The 26257-nt window shown below is 27.5% G+C and overlaps 2 protein-coding genes across 2 annotated transcripts in view; one reads left to right on the top strand and one right to left on the bottom strand.

Annotated features, from left to right (window-relative positions):
- The window catches only part of LOC148233859 (alkaline phosphatase-like), a 71472-nt gene extending 58897 nt beyond the window's left edge, over window positions 1–12575 (top strand). Inside the window, exons 11-12 of the mRNA XM_088188799.1 lie at window positions 6391–6521; window positions 10048–12575. Coding sequence (XP_088044925.1) covers window positions 6391–6521; window positions 10048–10314 — 398 coding nt within the window. The 3' untranslated portion in view covers window positions 10315–12575. The remainder of the gene's footprint in view (window positions 1–6390; window positions 6522–10047) is intronic.
- Window positions 12576–24233: 11658 nt separating this feature from the next.
- LOC148233858 (chitinase-3-like protein 1) lies at window positions 24234–25960 on the bottom strand. Its single transcript, XM_088188803.1, has 6 exons — window positions 25884–25960; window positions 25682–25819; window positions 25513–25610; window positions 25188–25453; window positions 24886–25129; window positions 24234–24819 (listed from the first exon to the last, which is right to left on the bottom strand). Exons 1-6 carry the CDS (start codon window positions 25957–25959, stop codon window positions 24316–24318), a joined length of 1326 nt encoding a protein of 441 aa, XP_088044929.1. The 5' UTR covers window position 25960; the 3' UTR covers window positions 24234–24315.
- Window positions 25961–26257: the final 297 nt, after the last annotated feature.

Here is a 26257-nt window from a genome sequence, read left to right as displayed (position 1 = left end):
TCACACTAAACCAGAAAAAGCACCGAAAGCACACGGACTTATTATTTACTTTGAGTAGCCTTAAAACTATTTTAAGAACTTTTATTAAGAGAAATAAAACGAATATTTAGAGATAAATAAATGATCTAGATTACGAAACAAACATACAACAATGAACCAAATTCATAGAATAACTAATTAAAAGCTTAAAAAAATTATAACCGATATCTTTTAGACATCTCACTCTTTCTTGATTCATTGACCAATTGGGATGTCTTACAGACTAAAATAAAAATCTGTCTATTTTTCAAAAGATCTAAATATAAGTCCGTCTATTGTTTCTCTAAAACAGATACTAAAACGCAATCCCTGCTCATAATATTGAATAGCATATTATTAAATTAAAAATAAATTTATACTGCTTTTAATCATTAATAATATCAATAAAATATAATTATTAAATTAGTTTTCTTTCGATTATAAAAACTAGATTATAATCAAACATTTATGTATATATTTTTGCTTGGGGTCAAATATGAAGATACTGCAGATTTTAATAATATGAAATATTAGAATAATATCCATTTATTAAATTACTAAAATACTAAATTGACCATAATTAAATTGTATACAAAATGAATATTCTCATTACATTACTTTTCATATATACAATTACCAAATAAATTGGAAACCTGGAAAATTGTATGAGGGATGTATAATGGTCGTAAAGTAAGGTATGGTGTACATAATAAGGGTCTATTTTTAGGTAATTTTCCCCATAATTGAATAATGCTTTTATACAATTACAAAAGTAAATTAGGAGTAGCTAAATATCGATATAATCTAAATTAAAAATCTATTGAATATTCTAGAACATATTTCGTTTTTATATATAAATATAATAATATTTTTGTATTTTGAATAATATTATTATATACGATAATATTTTTTACAAACAAGTAAAAATATTACGAAAGACTTTGAAAGCAATTTCAAATCATGAATAAACTCATGAAAATATTCATAAAGCAATTAAGACAATAGCCGCGGGCCATTTGCGTAAATCTCACATTGCCTTAATGTATTTTTATGCGAATTGTATAACTTTCGAGAAAGCATAGGGCACATCGAACGCTTTATCGCCGAAACAACAATTCGCGATCTCAACATGTACACACAACTTTGTAAATTTACTCTTTAGTGAAAGTGTCTCGAAACAATATTCTTAGATAAACTCTGCAATAAATAGCCTTTCATCATTGAAGATTACAAAAACAAAATTATCCCCTTCGACGTCAAAGTGTACTTTGTGTTGCTCCTTTCAAAATTTGTTATTAAACCTGATATAGATGTAGGTCTAAAAGTATCTTGTCTAATTACGATAGGGATGTGATACATTTAAAAATATAGTGTTTTTAAATGAGGTATTTTCTTATAGTGTGGCCCCTTATTTTGATAAATTGTTAAAGTTTAATATGACGTATTTATAAATGTTGTCAAAAAATTTAAATAAAGAGCTTTTAATAAGTAAAAAATATTTAATTCAGAAACAACAATGTCAAACTTAATATAGCTTATAGAATATTTTATAAATTAATATTTTTTTATTTAAACTAAAACCATAGCGACCTAGCAGATAACCTAAACTTAATCTATCCTTTTTTTAATAAAAATCATATTTTTGGGCGTATAATTTTATCAACAAAAAATGTGGATTTTTATATTATTTTGCAGAAAATATTTAAAAATTATTGAGATGTAGTGTTTTAATTGGAAAAAACATTTTATGTAATTAAATTAGAGTTACTAAAAATATGCATTTTAATTAGAATTGGTAAATAAACGGTATATGTGCTTTCAAAATACCATTAATTGCTTTTATAATTGTTCTATGGAAATTATTTAATAAAGAAATATTTTTTTATCCTGATGTTATAATTTATTAATATACATATCATTAAAACATACAATAGGGGTAGAGGATGAAAATTACACTGTTTATCATATATGTATAGTCCTTTTTCATCATCAGTTGTGCTTTGTCAGTCAAGTTGTATACACGTCTTTCGTACTTTATCGGTTAACACACACCTTTATAGGACGACATATAAATAACAAAACATATATTTACTTATTTTCTTTCAAAATTGGAAGGCTTTATTCCAGACACATAATTTTTGCAAAGTTGTATATTGTACGAATATTACTAAAAAACAATGTAACAACTGTTGTAAAAAATATTTGCGATGTTTATGCTAGTAGGACAAGTATTTGCCAGTGCCTAGATTTTAATATGAAAAAAAGTTCTGGTGTTTTATTACTTTAGTATATATAAAAAAAGGCCTTTGATTCAGTGTGGCGGATTATATAAAATACAGAGCTCCCAGTTATCCACATCTTACGGTATTACCTAAAGAATCGAAGCTTTGTTGTCTTATGGGTCATAATTCCTCAGCCACCATATTCATCTGACCTTGCTCCTTTTAATTACTACCTATGCAGATAAATGCAATATAGTTTAGCTAAAAATAAAAAATAAATATGTTTTTATACAAACAATATCAAAAAATAAAATATTAGAATTTAGGATTTATATACAAAATTTAAATATTTATTATAATTTGATTATTAAATGTATTTTTTGCAATTCGATGTTTTATTTAAAACAGTGACTTTTTGATCCGGTACTCATATTAATTTTGGCTTATAATTGGTAAAAAATGTTCAGCCAGATTCACACAAGAGCATAAGAAAAAAGTGCGCCCGATGATAACAAGCTTTAAGGATCTGAACAAAACATTTTTCGTTTGGTCCTATAATTTTTCCACTAATTATCACTTTCGCGCGAACTCCCCTAAAGTATGCTGGTCCGCGGGAAAAACTGTTTTTCGCTGCAAAATTAAGGGCAAGTATTTTATTCGCTCCCCGAGTTTCGAGACAAAAGGTTCTGGGTTTTCTTAAATTTTTTTACTCAACGAAATCCCCGCCACAAGAACTATGTTTTTTACGCCCAAACGTTTGATTAATGTATTTTGGAAATCCACTATAAATCTCTTAACTTACAAAACCCATGAACACAGTCGTTTAAATTCTCGCATTTTTTTTTAATGATAAATCGCCTTAAATTTTATTCTATGCCTTTAAAACGAGGTGTTCGTTCATTTATATTACACTTTTTATGAAATAATATATATTAAATTATTAGTTAATACATTTTTGTATTTCACATAAAATAATAAGCTTAATTATATATAAAATAATTAAGGGACATTTTAAATCGATAAGCTTTTGAACTCCTCGCATGCGATTTTAATATATATCTCTAGAAACTTTTTTATGAAAATTCCAATTTATATTTGATTTTATAGAAATGGTAAAGCATAAGCGTGTTTCGAGACAAAGAATTGAGATTCGGCAAGTATAAAAAGACAATGTATGCTGCTTTCACTATCTCTTAGTAAAGATAAATAGCATGTTTTTGCCATAAGCACACAGCCCCACAGGAAGTTAGTGATTTATTTTTTAATATTTTTTAAACAACTTGCTTGAATATTCAATATACTTTTTTTTCACATAATATACAAATATCTTTGAATTTATTTTTATATCCGTTTATCACAAAAATACTATAATTCTGAAATTCTTTATTACTAATTTATATTCAGTTAATCTTCATATTACTGTGTAATACCATCCTGACGCATTCCAACCTTATGCATAATGCTTCTCCAGTTTTCCCTCTTTATGCTTTATGAACAATTTGGAGCAATAGCCTTAAATTACAATTTGATAGATGAATCTTGATGAATCAATTGAATTAATTTTCTTAAATAAATATGTCTAGAGCTTTATAATATACAATTTAACAATTATTAGTACCTAAGTACCAATTTTAACAGTAATCAACTATGAGATACCACATATAAAATAATTATTCACTCCTCGTTAAGTGTACATATTTGTATGTATATACCAATATAATAAAATACTCGTTTTTACACATAATAAAATAACTTTATTAATAAAACCTATAGTATTTATCTCGCATATATATGTACTATTATCATATGTTGATACATAAATAAAATACATTGAGATATATTTTTATCCTCTGTTACTGTATGCAACATGACACATGACCTTATGACTAAATCCCTCCGACTGTTTCGTATTTTTATAGCAAATGAGATTCAAGATATAACGTCGAAATTCCGAATATTTTATCATATTTATCTTTTGCTTATTTGAACGGTACCTACACTACCAAAATAAAATCAGTATTGCTATTCGACTTAATATTCAGTAATTTTATTTTTTTAGCCTGAAACTCAATTTACATACAAGCTATGTAGTATTGCGTCTCTAATGGCTTTTCTATTATAATGCCCTGTGTCATTAATCATTCTTTATTAATTCTCAGCAATTCCACAACAAAAAATATTGAATAACGTAATTAGTAACTTTATTACTTTCATATATCATATTTTTGGTTTAAATCTGACGGGTCTGTAATTGAATTAATAGTGAGGGCTGTAACTTAACTACAAACGTAATTAGATCATATTGTATATGCGTCGAATCGTACATCTTACAAACATCATATTTAATGGCAAATAATAATGCAATGAATATTACTATACATAGAAAAAGCATAAGCTACCGTTTGGCATGATGTTCTAACCCTTAAATTATATTTTTATTAATCCCCTCAATACATTATATACATAATATGCTTATATCTAAAAGATCGAAGCTATGTTGTTTCGAAAATATTAGGATAGTTTTTTCGGGCAGTTCTTCTTCATTCTGTATACTAATGACATTGATAATAAAAAAAATACTGGCTAATCAATATACGCTGTCGATACAGTCGTCATAACCAGTTTTTACAGTCGTTAATAAATTATAATTAATGTTACTTAAGAAATGTAAGAGAGAACGGAATCAGTAATTTTTACAACTCGCGGGCAACCTTTGCCTCCATCTCTCAAAAATAAACAAAGGGCGAAAATGAAATATCTGGGTGTACATCTAGATTCCATTCCCTAAATTTATTAAATATATCACGAAACTCAGATCTTAAGGGCTTGCTGTCATTGCGCCTTTAAAACAAATAATCAACAGAAAAATCGAATTCAAAAGAAATAATATATTTATAGGTTTCTCCAATGCGTCACGATGGTCAAAAAATATTACATAGTAAGAAAGGAAAAAATATATATAATATTAAAATTAAATAATATGAACCGGACCAACTCCTCGTTTAAATATTTAATAGATCAACTTTCAGTACAATCGTATTAAAGAGTTGAATACCAATAACCATAAACAAATCAGAGACGTTCTGGCTTTAACAGTCATGAAAAAAGGACGTGACCGTGATTCTCAAATCTATTCCGGAACCCAAAACTGAAATTACTCTAAAATTGTTTGATTATCGACAGGAATATTCAGTAATTTACGGAAATGCTTACCAACATAAAACTTTCTGCGAGAACTCAGCGAATCGTATTTAAAATAGGTGATAGCATACAAGAACGGAAAATAAGCAAATATCCTTTTTAAAATATATCTCAAGAACCTATTTTTAGCTTTTTTTTATTAGAAGTGAGTATTTGCTTTTTAGGGATGCTTTTTGCGAATAACTAACGGATCGGTATTTTTCAAGATATATCGCAGGTATCATTTACATGTAGAGAAAAAACTTCCAATTCCTTTTAAAAAGTGATTTCGGGATCTTTAGTTAAAGTTTCTCTTGCCAAAATGGTCCTACCAAGATCAAAGTAATAATCTGATGGCGAATGGGAAGTTCAAGTGCAAGTTGAATCACTCTGTTGAGAGTAAGAGTCCGCAAGAGATTAAATTTTAAATTATCTGAATACACAGGAAAACTTTAATTTGTAACGGGAATATTTATGTCATAAATAAGTAACGTATAGTTAAGGTTAGAACCTTGTGAAGCCCCTAAATATACAGTATAAGACGATATACAAACAAATTTATTTTTGCCGAAAATAATACATGCGTCTACATTCAGTGTATAATTAAAAATTATTGTTAGGAGGATTTTTTGAAGGTCATCTGCATCGAAATTGTGACTGCGTTTAGAGAAGTAAAAGACGGTGTACTTTTAATCGGCGTCCATTAGCGAGGTTATTTGGTCGTCAACGGTTTGCAAAATGGTCCAGAGTACATTATTCCGTAACGAGCGAGGCTTAAGAAACTTCCCGCAAGGTTTCATAAGCCTCGAATCTGACTCACTAGACGCTTTCGTGTGCGCCACTTGTGCAATAATGTACCCCATACAACTCAGATCGCAGCAATATATTTCACATAACACTTTTCGAAAAACTCTTAACATTTTTTTATTTCTCTGCAACAGTAACACAATGGCCCTTTTGTCCTGTGCAGGTCCCCTGGCGACCGTGCTGTTTTCCGGCACCTTCGAACAGAGCTACATACCGCACGCGCTCGCTTACATCGCATGTTTGGGCGAGCAGGCGGCCAGGTGTGAGGAGCCCGACAACTACACGCAACCGCAGGTAAATTTAATTATCATATCGTTATATAATGTGCCCGAAAATGGGCCTTTGATCTCGCCTGCAACTTTCGCGGACGTATTTTATGCTAATGCATACAAGACCGGGATGAAAGTTTTGGGCTTTTCGAGCATATGTACACACATAGATAATGCGAGGAAAGCTACGTAATTTTACCTTTCTTATAATATAATTTATATCTATTTAGTTTTTTCAATCAATCATGCCACAACTTCTTTGTTGATTATCTGCAAAACATACGTGGAATTATATTTCAATATGTTTATTAATATCATTTTATTGACAATTATTTATTTTAAAATTTTTAACGTCATATACAAGAAATACAAATATGCACTTTTATTGTTAAACTAACAATATTAATCTTTTAAATGCAAAACTCGTCCCTTATTATATGCAACATAAGTTTTTATTTTAGTTTTTAGTAAAGAATCGAATTTTTATTTATTTAATAGGCGCTATTTTATATTATTATTTTATTAATTTATTTAGCTTAATAGCTAATCTTTACATCTAACAAATTTAGTAAACATATATAAAAATATATAAAAAATACATAACAGAAAGAAAAAATGATATATATGATATAGTTATGTCTTAAGTCTTAATTTCAGAAAAAGTTAAAAGGTTCTATAATAAACTACGTCAGTTTAACCTTTCAAATCGACTAATATCACCCGATTAATATTTATCTCATTACGCAAAAATCAGAAAAAAAAATATTTAAAAAAAAAATTGTTTTTAATAAAAATAAAATATTCCTTTAAATAAATAAAAATTAAAAATTAAAACATTTAAACACAAAAACAATTTATCATTTATTTTTTATTAACGCGCTCAAAGGGTTGAATAAAATAAAGTTTTTTTTTGTAGATTTATTTTGATCACATAAACCCTTTAATATTGTAGCTGTGCCGTTTTTGAGCATTGTAATTGGGTATTAATATTTATATTAGACATAAATAAAGAATTTTGCCGTAGCTATCAAAGTTAAGAATCAACACTTATATTTAAATAATTCGGTGGCGAAAAGGTTAATAAATAAATATTAGTTGTATTATTGTAAAAAAATAATATTTTTATTTGGATTGATGAGATTTTAATTATGTTTTTTATTTGGCAATGATTTTTTAAAATTTTAAAAAAATAATACACTACTGAAAACCACTTTTTTATAAAAAAAAATAGATTTTATGTTATCTCAAACTCATAAATTCAGGTACATGTGTATTGCATTATAAAATCAAGTAATAGTAACATGATTTTATAAATTAAAATACGAACACAATATTTTTAAAAAAAAATATATTTTTAATACAAATTAATGTTGGGCTGAGTTAGGCTATGGAATAATGTACCCTAACTAAGCCTAACTCTGCATATACACGTGTACTTATTTTATAAATTTAGCTTCACACAAAAAGCAATCACAAAGGTAGTTCAGCCAGTGCAAGGCACTAAGTTTTCAAGCTATGCAAAGGGTTCAAAAAATCAATATAAAATAAATAAAAAAGGAATTTAAACAAAATTTCTAAACTACAATTAAAATACACATAAATATAGCATAAATCTTATATATTTTCTGTAAATATGATTTTTGTGCTATTTAATTTATTTATATGTACATTATTTATTGTTCACAAAAATTGTGTATAATAATTATATAAAACATTTTTATTCCAAAATTTTTTAACGCGAAATTAAAAATATTAATATAGGGATTTTTAATATAAAACTTTAGCTCCGCGCTATTTGTATGATTTTAATATTAATTTACTTTTACATTGTGTTTAAAAGACAATTGTCAATTGCAATATTTTTTGTAAGGATTTCATTAAATTATGAAATATGTAATAATTGGTTACAAAATTTATAATTTTCTTAAGACAAAATAAATAAAACATCCATACCAATCATTTCAAATATTAAAAAATAGCTTATAGAGCTTTAAAAATTATTAGCGTGTAATCTAACAAGTAATTAAATGATTGTGGAAGTAGTTTAATTAAACAGCAATTTTTTTATGAAGCTTAGCATTTGTAAAGATCTCTAGTTTTTTAAATACAAAACAATATTGTTTAACACAATATGTTTTACAATATTAACCATACACAACAGTGCAATGTTCAAAAACAGAGCTTTTCTTATTATATATTTTAACATTAATAACTATAATTATATTTATTTTAATTTTTGCTTATAATTATTATTTTATCAATTTAAATTAATTGTATTAATGCTTATGTATCTATTTTATAAACATTGACCTTTTATTTGTTTTATTGTTGAAGTAATAAAGTTTTTAGTACATCGAAAGAATTCTTATAATCGTCAAGTAAATTATAAGGCACCTTTAAAGTTTAAGTCACGGCATTTTCTTATCGAAAATTATTTATGATTTTTCCACCGATGCCTACTTTTTTTTAAAGGCTTCCAACGCTTTATTGAATATTTGGCTCTGAATACAAATTAAAAGGCATTCGTGACTACATTATTTTTTCATTCAATACCAATGATTCAAGTAATTTATATTTTTATTTAACAAAGAATTTTGTGGTATTTTTAATATCGCTCCGACAGTGCGCTTTATTTTTTAAATAATTCATTTTTTCACCCTACCAATTTAATACACAGCAGTTCTGTGGTTTGCGCACCTCTGATAACGCGCGTATCTTCACCACCCATAAATAATAAAACACTTTAATATCAATGTACAGGTTGGCCTAAAAACAGAAATATGTGAAACCCTTCTAATGTTAGTTCAATATTTTTTTTATAAATTCCTAATTTAGGTAATTTTTATAAACGTATAATGAAAAATAATCTAAAGAACTGTTTATGCTTAAGAACTAATATGATACAAAAATTAAAAAATCGGTTTTAAGCCACATTAGCCATATGTTAAAAAATTTAGCAACAAAAAAAATTAAATTCTTTTTTTGTGAGATTTTATTATTATTAAACGAGTTTAATATTAGTTTTGACTTATAAATTTAACTGTGTCTTAATAATACAACATAAATACTATATACAGAAACTTTGTTTTAAATAAGTATATTATTAATAACAAAAGTAGATAAAGGTAATGTAAGATTTTTTAAGGAAATCCCTTATAATTCGTTGGGAAATATTACAGCTTAGATAAAAATAAAATGTAGCATGACGACATTTATCGATGCTGAGCAGTAAAATATTGACTTTTAAACATAACGTACATACTAGTAATTGTATACATATTCTTCAAAAATAAAATAAAGATAGGTGAGAGTTATATTATTTATATCAATTGTAGATATAAAACTTTTTTTATAAACGACTGCTATTATTTATTAAGTGCCGATGCGATTTTAAGAGTAAACTATAAATATTTTGTCATCATCATTAACCGTTCTTAAGATATCAATAAATAAAAAACTTTTATTTTTTTTGGTCCATCCTGTATATGTTAGTATAAATGTATGTATATGTATCCAGTATGTGTCGGCTAAAGTATGACGGTTTAATACAGGTCGCGGCAACGTGTCCCGAATCCGAAGCGGGTAGGAACACGCCCGGATCCCGCGGGACTTCAGCATCCTCCGGAATCTCCGGAGCATCCGGACGCCTGGGGACAGGGGGCGTGGGCGTCGTCGTCGTGGCTTCAAGTGTCATGGCTGACGATTCGGCCCCTCGTAGCACAGCCTCAAAGACATTCGACCCTGCCGCTACGTTATTGTGGATCTTCAACGTGTACGTTCTGACCGTATTCATAAACGTGTGTGTGCTGGTGCTTTAGCACCGAACGTGTCGCGGTTGAAACGTTTGCTGTAAGACCCGACCTATAAATAGTGTATCGTTTAAAAGTCAATTGACATGTTTCAGTTCCGTACGTAGAAATGTAACATAATTGCGATTGGAGCAATACATACTTTATTTTCAGCATTCGAGTAATATATAACATTGCTACTCAAATCCAGTATCCATAATAATAAAATTCGGATGTGTACAGTAATATATAATAAATCATTTACTATTTATTTTTGTATCGTAATATACAAATCTGTTGTGAGCTGCTCCTCGATATTATCTGTGAATATTTTATGATCTGACTGTTTATTATAAGTTTTTATAATACTTTCTTAATCCATTATTTTGAAACATGCGAATGTTCAGTTCGCTTTTATTATTTTTAACGCTTCATATAACTATATAAAGTAACATTTATAAAGCTGCAAAATTCGCTATAGATAAGCATGTTTTGATTTTACTTCAGTATTTTTTCCCAATCATTCATTATCAGTATTACTTTAGAAGTTATTTGCTATGGTTTAGATTAGCTCATTTCGCAAAAACATTTAAAGAAATACAAAACAATTATCTGCTTATTCAAATTATTTTAAATTGTCCAACGTCTAAAAGAAGTTTCTATATAAAGTTACACAGTGGAATAAGTCTGATGATGTATAATATTTATTACGGCACTAAAGTAAAATATATAAATAGGGGAATGGCAATTTAAAGTTAGACATGTGTATTTAAACACTTAAAGAAAAATACAAAAGTTAAACATGGCAATGTTTCATTAATATATTATTTCTAAAATAAATTGCTGTGATAAATATCAGATCATTCTTAGAATCTACTTGTATACTGTGCAGATATTTCTAATAAAATTTACGACTAATAAATTCTTAATCACATGCCATACTTAAAACTAAAAAGCTCTTAAATTTGTACCCATCTCACTCTTATATAATTTGTGAAAATTAATGTTAGCATCAAGAGAAGAAAATTAAGGAAGTAAAATACAATGCAGCATGCTCAAATTAAGATGTAAGTCCGATTTTCTTAATTTTATTAAAAAAAGATCATGCCCCAAATTTTACGAACCTCTTTAGTAAAATATGGATTCAAGTATAATTAAAAATATTTATGGCTACACTACAGCTATGCCTCTGGGACCCATATCATGTTTTTTTTTATTCTCGCATGCAAATAAAATATGTCAATCTTTGAGTTACTAGCATTTGACAATATTTCATTCAAAGGAAAACCAGCAATAACACGATTTTCCACGCAACTGTGAGCAATCGCCGAAATGAGTATAATATTTTCTCCCGCGTTTCATATATTAAAAAAATTGTCATAAAAGTGGCTAGTATTTTATATAAATTAAATTTCTGATGTGTTATGTTTTAACATAGCTTTATACTTTTTTGATTGATTTATAAATGTAGCAAGATTATAATTTTCTTTCTTTGTAAAGTGTTTATCAATTTCAATTTTATTTTATGATATGCTAAATAAATTATTTCAAGGCATACAAAAATATAAAAACAGGTAAACAAATTCACATTTTTATGGTTTAAGCTTTGCAAATGACCGCTTAACACCGAATTTTTACCATTTACTTTTATAAGCAAAATCTTTTCAACCTTTTATCTTTTATGTTACAATTCTATGGTTGTACATATTTAGTGCCACATTTATTACAGTTTTACTAATAATTTTTAAAAAATGTCATGATGAAACTGGAAGCGAAACGAATACGGCAATGAAATGTGTTAATCAACGTTAAGGAATTTGTAAATAAATATTATTATTGTACGCGTCGATTGTGTTTTAATAATGTATTTTTACAATATGCATTAAAAAAACAGTTTCTAAAAAGTAATTTGATTTGTCATTATATAACTTTAAAAAATCATGCTTTTTTCTTATTGTTTGTGTTATATTATTATGCATTCTAATAAATTGGTTACTCTAACTTTATTATATATTATTTTAGTTTTAATTGTAGATGCGTTATACTACTAACAACACCTTTAGAACAGATTTTGCATTTTTATTTTAAATTGAAATATGTACTACAGAATCTAAAACTATAATCAGATAAAAATAATTTTGGTATCACACCTTCTTCAGAAAAAAATCACAATTCTAATAATCATGCCCTTTTTTAAAAAAAAACTTTATTATTTATTATTTATAAAATTCGCTCACGTGAAAATAACAGCACTAATTTTTTGGTAAAAAAATGTATGCGATTTAATAACCTAGTAATTTACTATTTGCTCGAATCTCTTTGCTGTATACGTTAATCAAACATTTAGGATGAGACATAAAGATCTTTTATATTTTACACGCCTATAAAAAATTAACAAAGCTATCTAGAAACAACTTTAATATTTTTCTAAAAAGAACATATAAAACAGCTTTGTATAAAAAGTCATGTCAGACAAATGATGCCTTCTATTAACAATATATTTCTGAAGGTGTACTTAGAAAAACTCTGTGGCATCTCAAGTGTAATGGCGTCGTTTTTTATCTTATCCTTTTGTTTAATTCCTTAAAAAATCAATGATGATGTTTCAAAACTCCTAAGGGTAATATTAAAAAATTCAGTCTCATTCGCAAAAAGAACAACTAGTGTTATCCAGAATTAAGAGGCTCTATGTTACCCTGATCTCATTTAACATTATTTTTTACTAATGCAATTTTAAATTAGCGTGCAAAAATTATGTTTATTTAATTTAAATGTTACTGCTTACATAATCTTCTGGCTTTCTTATAGCTAGCAATCTTTTCATTGTCAATCCAGTGGGCAAAATATCTGAAACAGATACATTATAACTGAGCCCAAAGCGTTTACGAGACGCTCTCTGCGGTAGTTCTTATAATACGCTTGAACAACAAAGCTCCAGGGTTCACCGGTCCAACTCGCAATAAGTACCGAAAAAGCCAGAGATTAAACTATCAAATTAGACCTGCCTTACCTTTTAACCCCAACTACGTACCATATAGTGTCCCCTATAAATAAGGGAGATTTCCATTCTTCACTCTGTATATAAAAATATACAAAAGTTTTATATAGAAATTGTATTTCTTTTATTAAATTTGGCTAAATGCATTGTATGCATCATATAAATGTTACACAAATTTTTTGCAAGTTGATACATTAGTGTGTTTTGATTATTGCGAAAGTTTTAGCGTTTTGATGGCACTTTTTACAGATAGTTTAAATATTCGTACATTGTTTTGGGACCGTTACTTTTGTTTTCTATAAAATAAATAGTTTCTAATTAACTCTATGTCAGTATCATTTTATCTTAAGATGTGCAACAACCCCTTATTAAAAATGATAATTATTACCTGTTTGAACTAATAATAAAATAGCGCAATTTCAGTGAATGCAAAGATTTTTTGAAATAAAAAAACGGCAACTAATTTTATCTCCCCTAAGATGTGTAGCTTACAAATTAAAAAACCATGATCATTGTACCCAATTAGCATGTCCACAATACACTATTAAAATATTAATATGATCTGAAACAAATATGAAACAATTCTAAAAGTCTTTAAGATTCGCAATTTTAAATTAGTAAATACAACGAGTAATCGGAAATTTGTCTAATTAAATCAAATAAATTCTGTTTTCAGATCAATAAAAACTGATAATGGTTTAAAGCGCAAACAAAACCATAAATGTTAATATGTGTCGCGATCTGATCTACAGATAACAACAAAGCTAAGCATAAAAATTAACTGCAATGATTTAAACCAATATACCTATATAAAAATATTGCTTTATTTTGTATTTTCTTTTTTTATTATTACATTTTATTTTGCCAAAAAATGTCTTGCGTATAACAAACTTTCACAGAAAAACAAAACTTTTGCAATTCTAAATTTTCATGGTGACGGGTGAGTACTTATTTTCGTATCACTTTTTTATAAATATTTCATGATGTTTTCATTGCATAATCGTTACATAAACAACTTGAGCAACAACAAAAATATATCACAAAATGTACAAATATATTTATAGAATAAGAATTATGTTCGAGTTAAATATTCAACGTCCAACTACATGCACAATCGGCGCTCTATTGAATATGTATTATATACAATATAAATACAGAACGTACAGTAAAGCATGTATATATATTTTTATGATACCCTCTGTAAATAAAATATTTTCGTATGTATCATTCACGAGGTACGTAATGTGTCTAAACTTTGATTTAATATTTATGTATGAATGAGCGAATTTTAAAATTATCTGGATGTGAATTAAAACCGTTTGGTCCATGCTAATTTTCACAAATCCTATTCGAGCTGGCTAATTTACATTCTCGCTGTATGAGTATTCAACAAACCCTTTTCATTGAACCTTGAATAAATTCTGTAAGTAATTTGCATTAATACCGTTTGTCGCTACATTTCAAAATTTGCGCTTTACGTGCACAAACATTAAGCTATTATGATTATAAATATATTTTTGCTTTAAATATTTATTGATTACACATTGTACATAGCTTAGTTTTACAAATATGATTGTGAAAAATAGGGTGTGCCCGAAGAACCAGATGATTTAAAAATATATAATACGTGAACATCTGTATATAATATTATGTGATTTTAAAATAACATATTAATTTTTTACATTATAATTAGGCAGCGATACAGTTTTTGTCTAACTAACCCATAAAACAATGTTATTTTTTTATAATATTTTTTTTAATGCAATTAAGAGATCACAGTAATGTCGTATTAAGACGAATGCGTAATTTTGGTTGAGTTATCATTTTAAAACATTTATTATTACGTATATGTACTCTAGAAATGATAGCATAATCATACAAATTCACGAATTGTACACGTTCCCTAAAATTGATTTTATTTTTCTGGACCAATTATCTCATAAATCTGGTTTATCTGCTCCACTCTATATTACTATATATTAAGTGAGTGCGTGTAATTGTATTAACTGTGTACTCGCACTATGTGTTAAAGAAGCACGTGTAAAAATTGTATATATGTTTAACGTAACAGTTGTACATATGGAATAAATAAAAGATTTTTAAATCAAAATTTATCTCGCGTTTGTATTTATTACGTATTAATATTTATTGTATGATTTCAGATGGTGTTATTCAAGTGTACGTGTTGGCTTCAAAAAAATACGATTCCATTTCGTTCTGCCTCATACATTTACTCGTAAATTTTGTTTAAAAGCAATTTTGTTTATATAGCAACATTTTAACGAATAGGGAGAAGCGTTTTAATAAAAAAATATTATAACAACATAATAAAACTATAGCAGCATTATCGATATCTAAAACTATAAAGAAAAATATTTTTTAATAAATAACCATTGTTTTTAAACATAAGTAATTATAAGAAAACATTTAAATTTAATTTATAACGATTTACTAAGATTTGCAAAAAGTGCTCCTTTTACATGTATTTATTTGTGGCAAAAATATTATACAGTGTAATTATATGTAAACTATTTTGCATCTAATAAAAATATGGTTGATAGTTTAATGTTGCCAGCAGTCACATGAACACATACAGACAGTTTGTAGACTTGTGGAACTAATTGATTTGCCACAAACTATACCTTGGCAACACTGACGTGGCAGGCGGCAAGAGCGATACTCTCCAACGGTCAATCACAACAGAAACACGACGGCCGGTGGAGCCTCGTCCGCCGGCATCAAATCATTCATAACCAATAACCATGTAACATTTTTTATATACATATATTCTTTAATAAGCTACTACTCCAGTGGCCTAGCCTGTGCCTTATTTTCACTTGTAACCATGCGTCAAAATTAAAAATATAATAATTTATTTATTGTAACTTTTTACTGCTTTACTGCTAAAAATATTCTTGCAAAGCATCGGAGAATAATTACGTGGTATTCATGTAAAACCCTTGTTGTCTAGACGTAACGACGGCTTTTGTGTAGTCCCTTCTTTTACACTGTAGGGGCAAGTTTATCCTTATTATTATGGAAGATCATCCTATTATATCTATTTTGGTAAAAATCGTTCAATAAGGTATAGGGAGACTTTTATACAACAAACAAATTCTTGTAAAAAACAATATATTATTAGTTTTAACAATATTTTAACCCAAGTGCGATATTATATATTTTGTTCAAAAAAATAGATTTTGGTTAAGTGTGCGCCTTATCGCCTCCAACATAATATAAAATATCCAGAAGTTATTTTCTTTATAAAAACTTTTGCACAGAGCTTGATGACTAGTTTTATTTCTTCGTCTTCGTAGAAATTAAACGGGATTCGCTATTTACGTTTCCCTAGGGACGCGTTTCATGCGCTTTTTCGACGCTTCATGCAAATGTACTCTTGTTCTGCACCAAGAATTCGGACTTTTGCAAAAATAAATCCATTCATATTAAAATATACACATTTCTCCTGCGCTCAGACTACCCAGTTGTGAATTTGTAACACGTAAATATTGTACACACCCGACACTATGAATACCTTTTGTGTGTTTCGACCTCTCGATACACTGAGTTCATCGTCCATAATTGGAATATTTGTACCCCGACCGTATTCCCTAAAGGATTTTACATATTTGATCCAAATTCCTGTTCACAAACACGAGAATAATGCGTTAAAATTTGCAAATTATTAACAAATAAATTATTAAATTACTGAATAAGATTTCGATTTTTAAATATTATATAAATAAATTAATAATATTAAATAACAATCGTGGTCTATGTTATTAATCAGTAGCTCTGGAAAATGATGTTATAATTTATTTTCTTATAATTTTTCATGTAACGATTGACAAAATATTTAGTATCGCTTTGAGTTTCTTCAAAACAATTGACTGATAAAATAAAAAATTAATTTTTGTTTCAATAAGGTTTTACAAGAAAATCAGATTTTTGCGTTAATTTTAAGGTTGTGCTAATTTTAAATATTTTTTTAAGTAATTAACGATAATTTTAGTAGTTAATAAAGTGACATCTCGGCGACTTAGAGCTTCAACTTACAGTTTTATAGGAGCGAGTACTTCATAAATATTTGTCAATATGTGAACGTTCGATTCATTCCAAATATGGCCGATGTCAGGATCAATTAGGGATTTTAAAAATCTTTCGATCGTGGGTAATACGGAATTCCAACATGTCTTTATGTCGAGACATAAATTAAGCTCAACATCAAATTAGTTATTTACATCATTTTTTAAAATTGTACTTTTTCGAAATAATTTGTTGATTTTTCGAGTCTCATTTAGAGCCTTATTCAAACCCGGTTTTAAACATAGCTTTTCATTTGAAATTTCTGAACTTTCATTATTTTCAAAGTCACTTTCTTGAATATATTGTTCATCGTCGTTGTCATCTTCAACGGAATCTTTATGTGTTTGACATTCATTCTCTTTTCGGTATAAAACATTTACAACGGCTAGATAAATTGCATAATTTAGGCAAAGTTGATTTTTGACAGGACTCAAATATTTTCATAACACTAGCTTTATCAGTTGTTACTGTCACAATGTCAGTTTTAAAAATAATTTCAAAATCTTCTAAACGGCTCTCAACAATTCTTCGGATTTCCTAAGAATCACATCTTCCTGATATGAAGACATAAAACTTAGAAAATATCGTACCTTCTATTTTTTAAACTCGTAAGTTTGTGAAATAATAAATGTAGGATTTATTTAATAAAATTTAAATCGGGTTATTTTTTAAAAATTCCCGAGACCCGAGACAGCAAAAAAATCGTTGAATTCCCGGGAACGAATTCCCGGGTTATCTCGACCCAGAATCCTTAATGTTTACATATATGAATATGTATATGTATGTACATATAGTCGTGGTACCATTGTAGATCACTGATTCACTACCTTATAAATGTATTTTAATCTGGTCGCTAAAACGTTGCTTTTTCAGCACATGTTTAGGACAAAACTTTATTAATTTTAAAGAATAATTAAAAATATTGTACACATTAATTAAAATACAATAATTTTGTTTGATGCAATCAAAATAAAAATATCTATTGCTTTTAACAGAGTTAACTACAAAATTAAATACCTACTAAAACGTCTCAAGCTTTCTATAGAAATGTATTATTTTATTTACGCACATATTTACATTATTAAATTATTCCTAATATATCAATATCTTAATTATGTCCAAACGACATTATTTAAATTTTTGACGCTATATTTATAATATTAAATCATTTTATTAGCAGCTAGCTGTACATATACATACATAATAATTTTTATCTATTATTGAAAGCAAATATATAATACTTCACTTATTATATGTTCATATTTTTAATAACTTTGACAATTTATCGGCTTATCTCTACTTTTTTTAACGTTATATCTATATTTGTATTTTTCTGATACTTGACTATAAATAGAACGTAAACTAATATTTTTTTACTTAATTAAATTCGAAAAAGTGGAGTGGAAAATATATACAATATGCAAAACGTATAAGATTGCAAAAATAAAATAATAATTCTAAAATTGAAATGTAAATTAATATATATTATAATTCTCTATATCTTAAGTTAAAATCTGAATAATTAAATAATTATCAAATGAGAGTTATTTTAACAACTATTGTTTGATTTGTATATTTGCAAACGGTAGATCAATAAACCGTGTAAGTGATATAAGTCATCGAATGAAATATTGAGTAACATGTGTAAATAAATTCGTTTTCAAACTAAAATAATCAAAATTAATAGTGAAATTATATTACGAGTAATATATGTATGTAATATTAAGATTTAATTATTGAGCATAAATTCAGTATTCAACATTAAAAAAACCAAATATATTTTGTTTGTGGACCTATAATTTATATAATTGTGAAAATGTGTTCATTTTTAATAAGCCATGGACATATGTGGGTCACTGCAAATATATTTTTTTATTGTACCATGACAAGCGTTACAAATGGGCAAATACAATTAACATCTACAAAAAAGTTTGTGACTAATAAACAAACTGAAACCAATGACACATATTTTATTTATAATAAATTATTACAGCTTATATATGTCACAATGCACGACCTAGTTTTTTCATTTGATTTAAATTACTTATTGTGATATTCATCCGCCAGATTAGGAAAATTTAAGAAAACCTAATCGACCGAAATTAAAATTATATTATTATTAGTAAATCTTTCAAATCAGGTGTATATATACTGGTTATAATAATAAATAATAATTAACCCGACTATAATATTTTATCCACACATTATAGTAACGCGCACACGTGTGACACGTCACTCGGATTTGACTCAATCATATTAATTTGTCATCTAATATGTCGTCTCAATTATGTGACAGTCTGTACGTGTCTAATTATTCATTTACCCTTTCCCTACATTCTATCTAATTATGCCTATCAGTAATTTCTACGGTAAATACGGTGTAATTAATTCATACGGATGGGTAAATTACTCACACCCGTGAACTACATACCCACGTGTACTACATACAAACATTATTATATTAACATGCTTATTCATAAACTTGTAAAGCGCACGGTTGTCAAACATGTATAGATGTTCTCTGTGATTTTGTAATGTGTTACATGCTCCAAAAGAGAAGTTCACATTCAGTTAACAAGAACTTACAAGAATTACAAGAATTACAAATAGCGAAATTTAGGAAAAAATATTTTAATATTTTATTATATTATATGTAATATTAAAATAATATTTTATTAGTATTTTTGTTTAAAATACAACATATTTATTCTTACGCTTTATGAGTATCATATTAAGATTGGTGATATAGTAACTAGTAGTAAATATCGTAAACATCCGCTGTAGCAATGCTTGCTGTTTCAGCCTAAGTGCGATATTAAAAGTTTTATTAAAAAAATATATTTTGGTCCACTGTGCGACTTAGACGCCTTCAACGTAGTATAAAATCTCTAGAACATATTTCCTTCTTAAAACTTTTAAACAGAACTTTATGACTAGTTTCATTCCTTCGTCTCCGTAAAAATTAAACGGGATTCGCTGCTTGCGTTTCCCATTTAATTTTCCAGGGACGCGTTCCATGCGCTTTTTCAATCTTCATGCAAATGCACTTTCGTTTCGCATCAAGAATTCGGACTTCTGCAAAAATAAATTCATTCATATTAAAATAATAACATTTTTCTTCTGCTCAAGGCATCTGGTTATGAATTTGCAATATGTAAATATTCTGCATACCTAACACTATGAATACATTTTGTATGTTTTGACCTCTCAATACACTGAGTTTATCGTATATTATTGGAATATTTGTATCCAGACCGTATTTCTTAAAGGATATTAAATATTCGATCCGAATTTCTGTTCACAAACACAAATATGATATGGGAAAATCCGCTTCGATATAAAAAATAAATTGATAAATTATCGAACTGGATTAACTTGTTTAGCATATAAATAAATTATTATTATAACACAAGCAGCTAATGCAAATATTTATTATCTTATTTTAAAAAATCTTATATTATTTATATTATAAAAATCTTATATTATTCTCTTATATTTCTTTTAAAAAATCCTGTCACTGCCGAGACTTCGGGACTACCTTTCATTCCTGTGAATAAGTTGCTGTTGCTTTTCCTCCTTAAAATAGAATATTTTTCTGTAATCGAACTGAGATATACAATATATAAAGTGACGGTTTTAAATTAATTAAAATTTAATGACTATGTCAATATTATCGGTATTTTAATTAATTTATTTATCATGCAACCGCTTGTCTCGACTCTAATTGAGTCTCTAATTGCTCTCTCAGGCAATATTGAATATGATACATTCTATGGCATCACCTTGCCTTAGCTCTTAATCCTTCTGAGATATTGGGTTCTGCATATGACGTTTGACATCGACAGCTTAATGATTTTAATTTTATTACAATGGATGTCTAAGTACCGTATTGTCTCCTAAGTCTGTGTATTATATTATGGTCTGACTTGAAGTCGGTGTCATCTTTTTTTTAATGTATATAATAGTATATTAAAGCTATATTAAACAGTGACGTATTTTTCATGAAAAGGGCAAACGATGGTATATGCTCTAGATTCTTATCAATGTCACGACTCCAATTGACTGACTTAGTACATGTCTACAAATTGCGATAAAGCATTAAAGCAAACTCCATCGAATCGAAATCGACACGTACTTTTTTTGATTATCTAATATTAGGTTGCATTCATGTTTCGTGTCTCTAAAGAAATTATCAATTTGGTTTACTGCGATATTTATAAATTAAATAAATATTTAGCCGTTGATAATCGCTAAGCTTAAAAATGATAAAAAATAACATTTTAAAAATATATTATAAATAAATATTTTGTAAAATATGTAGTCAACTCAATGCTTGGGGCTGGGACATTCGTGTGTGAAGTCTTAATGTGGTGACTGGCTTAAGATAAAAAGTAAAAGGCTTTAAATAAAGGGACTGAAAAGCCAAAGATAAGAACTCTAGAGTCAGTCTGATCTAGATGGGGTTTCTCGGAATCCTTTAAAAATCTGTGACAATTTCTATATATTTTAAGTTTTTATCAATAAGTATACGTCGTATATACAGATTTTAAGAAGGTTTTCGAAAAGATTTTTCGTAAGTTACTGGTAAAAAAAATCTGGACCTCCGTGGCTCACTTAATTTAGTCTATATTCTCGAGTTATTTGAGCAATTGTAGACCTTAGGCAATAGTGGCTGATTGTCGAAAGAATATTTCACATTTTTGTGGGTTCTTCAATGATCTAACCTATGCCCTATGCTCTTCTCGTTATTTATTAATAACATAAATAAGGAGTAATTTAAAATTTCGTTTGTATGCAGATGATTTAAAATTGTTTAAATGCATTTAATCAGTTTATTCCTGCGATCTCCGTAGAAACATTTTGGCTAGAGAAACTTGCACTAAAGATCTCGGAATCCTCTTTAAGAAAAAGTGGAGGTTCTCTATACACCTAAACTAAATATGCAATAGATCTTCCAAAATGCTTGGTTTTGTTATTTCACTTTGACGATTATTCGCGTCGTCCATGAAATTTCAGTTCGCAGCATTCCTTAATCAGGATCTTGAATTTTAAATACCTAAATTACTAAATATTCCTATTGAAATAAAAAAGTTTAAAAATAGTTTTAAAAAATCTTTATTAAAGGATATTTGGTTATTATCTGTTTTTGTATCCCAGCGCCTTTCTTTTAGGAGCATTGTGATTAGGGATTTTGAAGTCTCGGGTTTTTGCAATTTCTGGGACTCGAGACTTTTCGAAACATTGATGTTTAAAAATTAACTTATATTATTTGTGGACAAACATAGGTACGACAGGTAAAAAAATATTAAAACAAATCAAAACTATTTTATTCGATATTAATTTAAATTAAATTTATTACAAATACTGTAATCGAAATTATTATATCTATATTAAATTATTTTTAATAAACTACCTTCTATTTCGTAAACTCAATAAAATTAGAATCGGAAAGTCTCGAGTGCCGGGGTTTTTTTAATTCCCGGGTCTCGAGACAGCAAAAAATCTTAGAATTACCAGGTTGTCTCGACACAGAATTCCTAATTATGATACGTAAAGCTGTATGTCACTAAGCATATCTTTAAACTACTGTCGATAATCTTGAAGAACTATTCTCGAAGAAGTCGAGTTTTGGATTACGTAACGCTATTACAAATCGCGTATTTTATTTTTTTAGGCAGGTGTTAAACATTGTAAGTATTAAATGCGATTTCCAGGAAGGTATTTATTCAACGTGTTATCTAATCTGTCAATTCCAGTACTTTTTTTCATTTATCAAGTTTTTAATGCCATTTAAAATTTCACTAAGAATTTTTCCTTTATGTGGAGTACGTGTGAAAAGCGCATTGTCCTAGCAGTTCTTTCATTAGAGTTTGCCAGATTTTCGAGCGACGAGCATTATACAAAAATGTTCATGTTACGTTTTTGTTTTGTACTTTTGAGACGCAAATATTAAATTTTAATCTGGTAAATAATTCGATGGCGATTAATTAATTTTTAGTAATTTAATTTATATGCAAATCCGCACAAAGCAAAGGCCGATACAAATCCGATTTTTATGTATATTAAATTTGTTCGAAATATTAAAGCATTGTATATGCAATGAATTCGATAAAATTATACATTAAAAATGTTTCATTAATACAATCGCAGTTAATCTAACTTATATTGATTTAAAAAAACTAAATTAATGTATGTAATAATCTTTTTTCTTAAGACGCCAAATCACACAGCAAGTCAAAAAGTTCAAGGACTTTAAAAGTATAAAACGATTAATTAAAATTAGTATTCCTAACCAATATTTATTTATTAATTAAATAATATCTTACAGGCAACTAATTGATTTTTTGCACTCATCAAGTAAATAAATTAAATCAGTAAAACCCGAGAAAAAAAACGTCCATTTTTTTATTAAATATTGGAATAGTTGAAAACTACGAAGAATTAAGAACCTTAGTTAAGGGCTAGCTCGAGGTTGATTGCATGAGAAGTGCTTTTAGCGTGCCCACTGCACGCTTACGCCTTTGCACTTTTTTCATGGCGTTGATGAGGGACTTTCTCATATGTATTTAATGTGGTGACTTAACTGCGTAAAAAACAAGTCACACAATATATGATTCGAGCGAGATAATTAGTATGAGTAATATAATAATACAGAGGCAAATCGTATGTAAGATTTGATAAAATTTTGGCAAATTGTAAAATTTATATTATGTCAATATCAACCATGATTTTACTATGCCAACACATAAATATTATAGCTTATGAATATTATTATATTGCCTGATAATTTTTTAATCCAGCTGAACTGAATTACTTTTTATTTTTAACACAAACTATACGGAATGTTAAAATTCTAATATTTGTTTAACATATTTTTATTATATAAAAGTTGATCACATAATTAATTATTAATTCGCATTAACTTTAAAAAATCATTTAAACTATAACTAATCATGTTTACCGTATATATACATATAATTGCACACAAGAAGTTTATTATCCATCAACCATCCGTTAGAACAGTCAAATTGATGTGCTATGTATGTTCCGTTGGCAGTTTTCATGCAATAATAATATTTGTAGTAGTTATTTGTATCTCTTATATATCCACTAGATATACACGTATTTGATTCAATGTTAGATTCCGGCATCATTTCGTTGTTGATTATTTTTTTAGTATTTAAAAAATGATACGTATCATCAAATTTCCGCATAATATTATTCACGTGGTTAATTAATGGAAACGTTCCTTTACTACATTTATCACTATAATCGTCGTTATCAAGCTGGACCATAACTCCCGCAAGTTTCATTAACAATATAAATTCCAACTTAATTTCAATTGATTCCTTGTTTTCATACGATAACCACTCAAGCCCATTGTACATATAAGTTATAGATTCTTCTTGGTCCCATTCTTTTTTAAAATTAGTCAAGTTTTCAGGGCACAGCTGTAAATATATAAAATTGCATTTAATATTTGCAAAATATAAATATATATCATGAAAATCTTTTACCATCGTGTAACCTATATGCTTATGTGTTCCATTTGTAGAAGCACCCAAGTGATGTTTAGAACTGTTTTCAAGTATATATTTTTGAACATGAAAATCAGTGATTGTTGACACTATCTTTTCTACAGGAGCCCCCATCAAAATTAATTTAATAATACTTTGATGTATATTTACTAATCTAAATCTTGGCGTAGTTATATGTTTTTCAATACCAGCATTAATATGTAAAATAATAAAATCCACTAGGCTAGAAAAATAAATAAATTAGAATAAACTCTTTTTAATAATATTGTATCAATAGTCACCTGGCAACTTTTGGAATGTCATAAGATACAATTCTGTTGTATTTAATAGCCAATACATAGGAAGACAAAATTAAATTATTTTTATCTGTTTCACTGCGCAGTTCTTTCAACAGCAATATAAAAAAATCTTTTTGTGCGGCGGTGAAACTGTGATATTTTAAATTGTCATCGAACCAATATAAATTAACGCCGTCAAAACCGTTTTGAATAGTTACATCTACAATATTTTTAGCTAAGCTCTTTCTTAACTCATTGCTTTGTGATATCTTTAAAATTAAATATAAGAAAAGTTCATAGTTTACATGTATAATATTTGTAAATATACCTTATAAAAGTTTGCTGAAGAAAGCCATCCACCGACACTTAGCAATGTCTTAAGGCCCGTATTATTATCTTTCAGAGCATTAAATTTTTTAAAGGCTTCTGAAATTTGAAATTTATAATATGTTATAAATACATACATGTTTAAATATATAGTAAAGGCCACTAAATACCTTGAATTTCGGAACTTATCAAAACTGATCCATTTTCATTTATATCTATGTATCTAAACATTAGGTGAGAACAAAGATTAGTATTGATATTGCTTGCATTTATAGTTCCATAATGATTGAAATCACAAAATATCAATTCTAAAAAAAATAATATATTCAAAATTAGTAAAAACATCATTTATAATTAATTTAAAATACTTACTTTTCGCCAAAGATGAAGAAGTGTAGATTGAAAAGACAACAAATAATACATAAAAAATATATCTTTGAAAACGCATTTTGTTGGGTGATTTATTCTAGAATAAGATATATTTCGAACTTGCTGTATTTATATGCATTTATTATCAAATATTTACATTAGTTTTATCATATTTTTAAGCAAACATTCGTTGTCTACAATTTGCACAACATTATTTGGCCGTGAATTTGAAAAAAAATAATTAAAAAACTTTAAAGCAAATATTATCCAATTTTAATAAAAAAAATTAATATGTTCCTTATTTTTAAAATAAATTATAATTTTTTTTTACGTATCTGATTTAAGGTGATTAATTTATTTAACAAATACAGAATATT

This window comes from Plectrocnemia conspersa, unplaced genomic scaffold, assembly GCF_051122295.1.
Source record: "Plectrocnemia conspersa isolate PC_06_02 unplaced genomic scaffold, ASM5112229v1 ptg000007l, whole genome shotgun sequence".
In the NCBI taxonomy this organism is placed as follows: domain Eukaryota; kingdom Metazoa; phylum Arthropoda; class Insecta; order Trichoptera; family Polycentropodidae; genus Plectrocnemia; species Plectrocnemia conspersa.
Note: the sequence above shows the minus strand (reverse complement) of the source record. Positions and strands in the feature narration are given on the sequence as shown.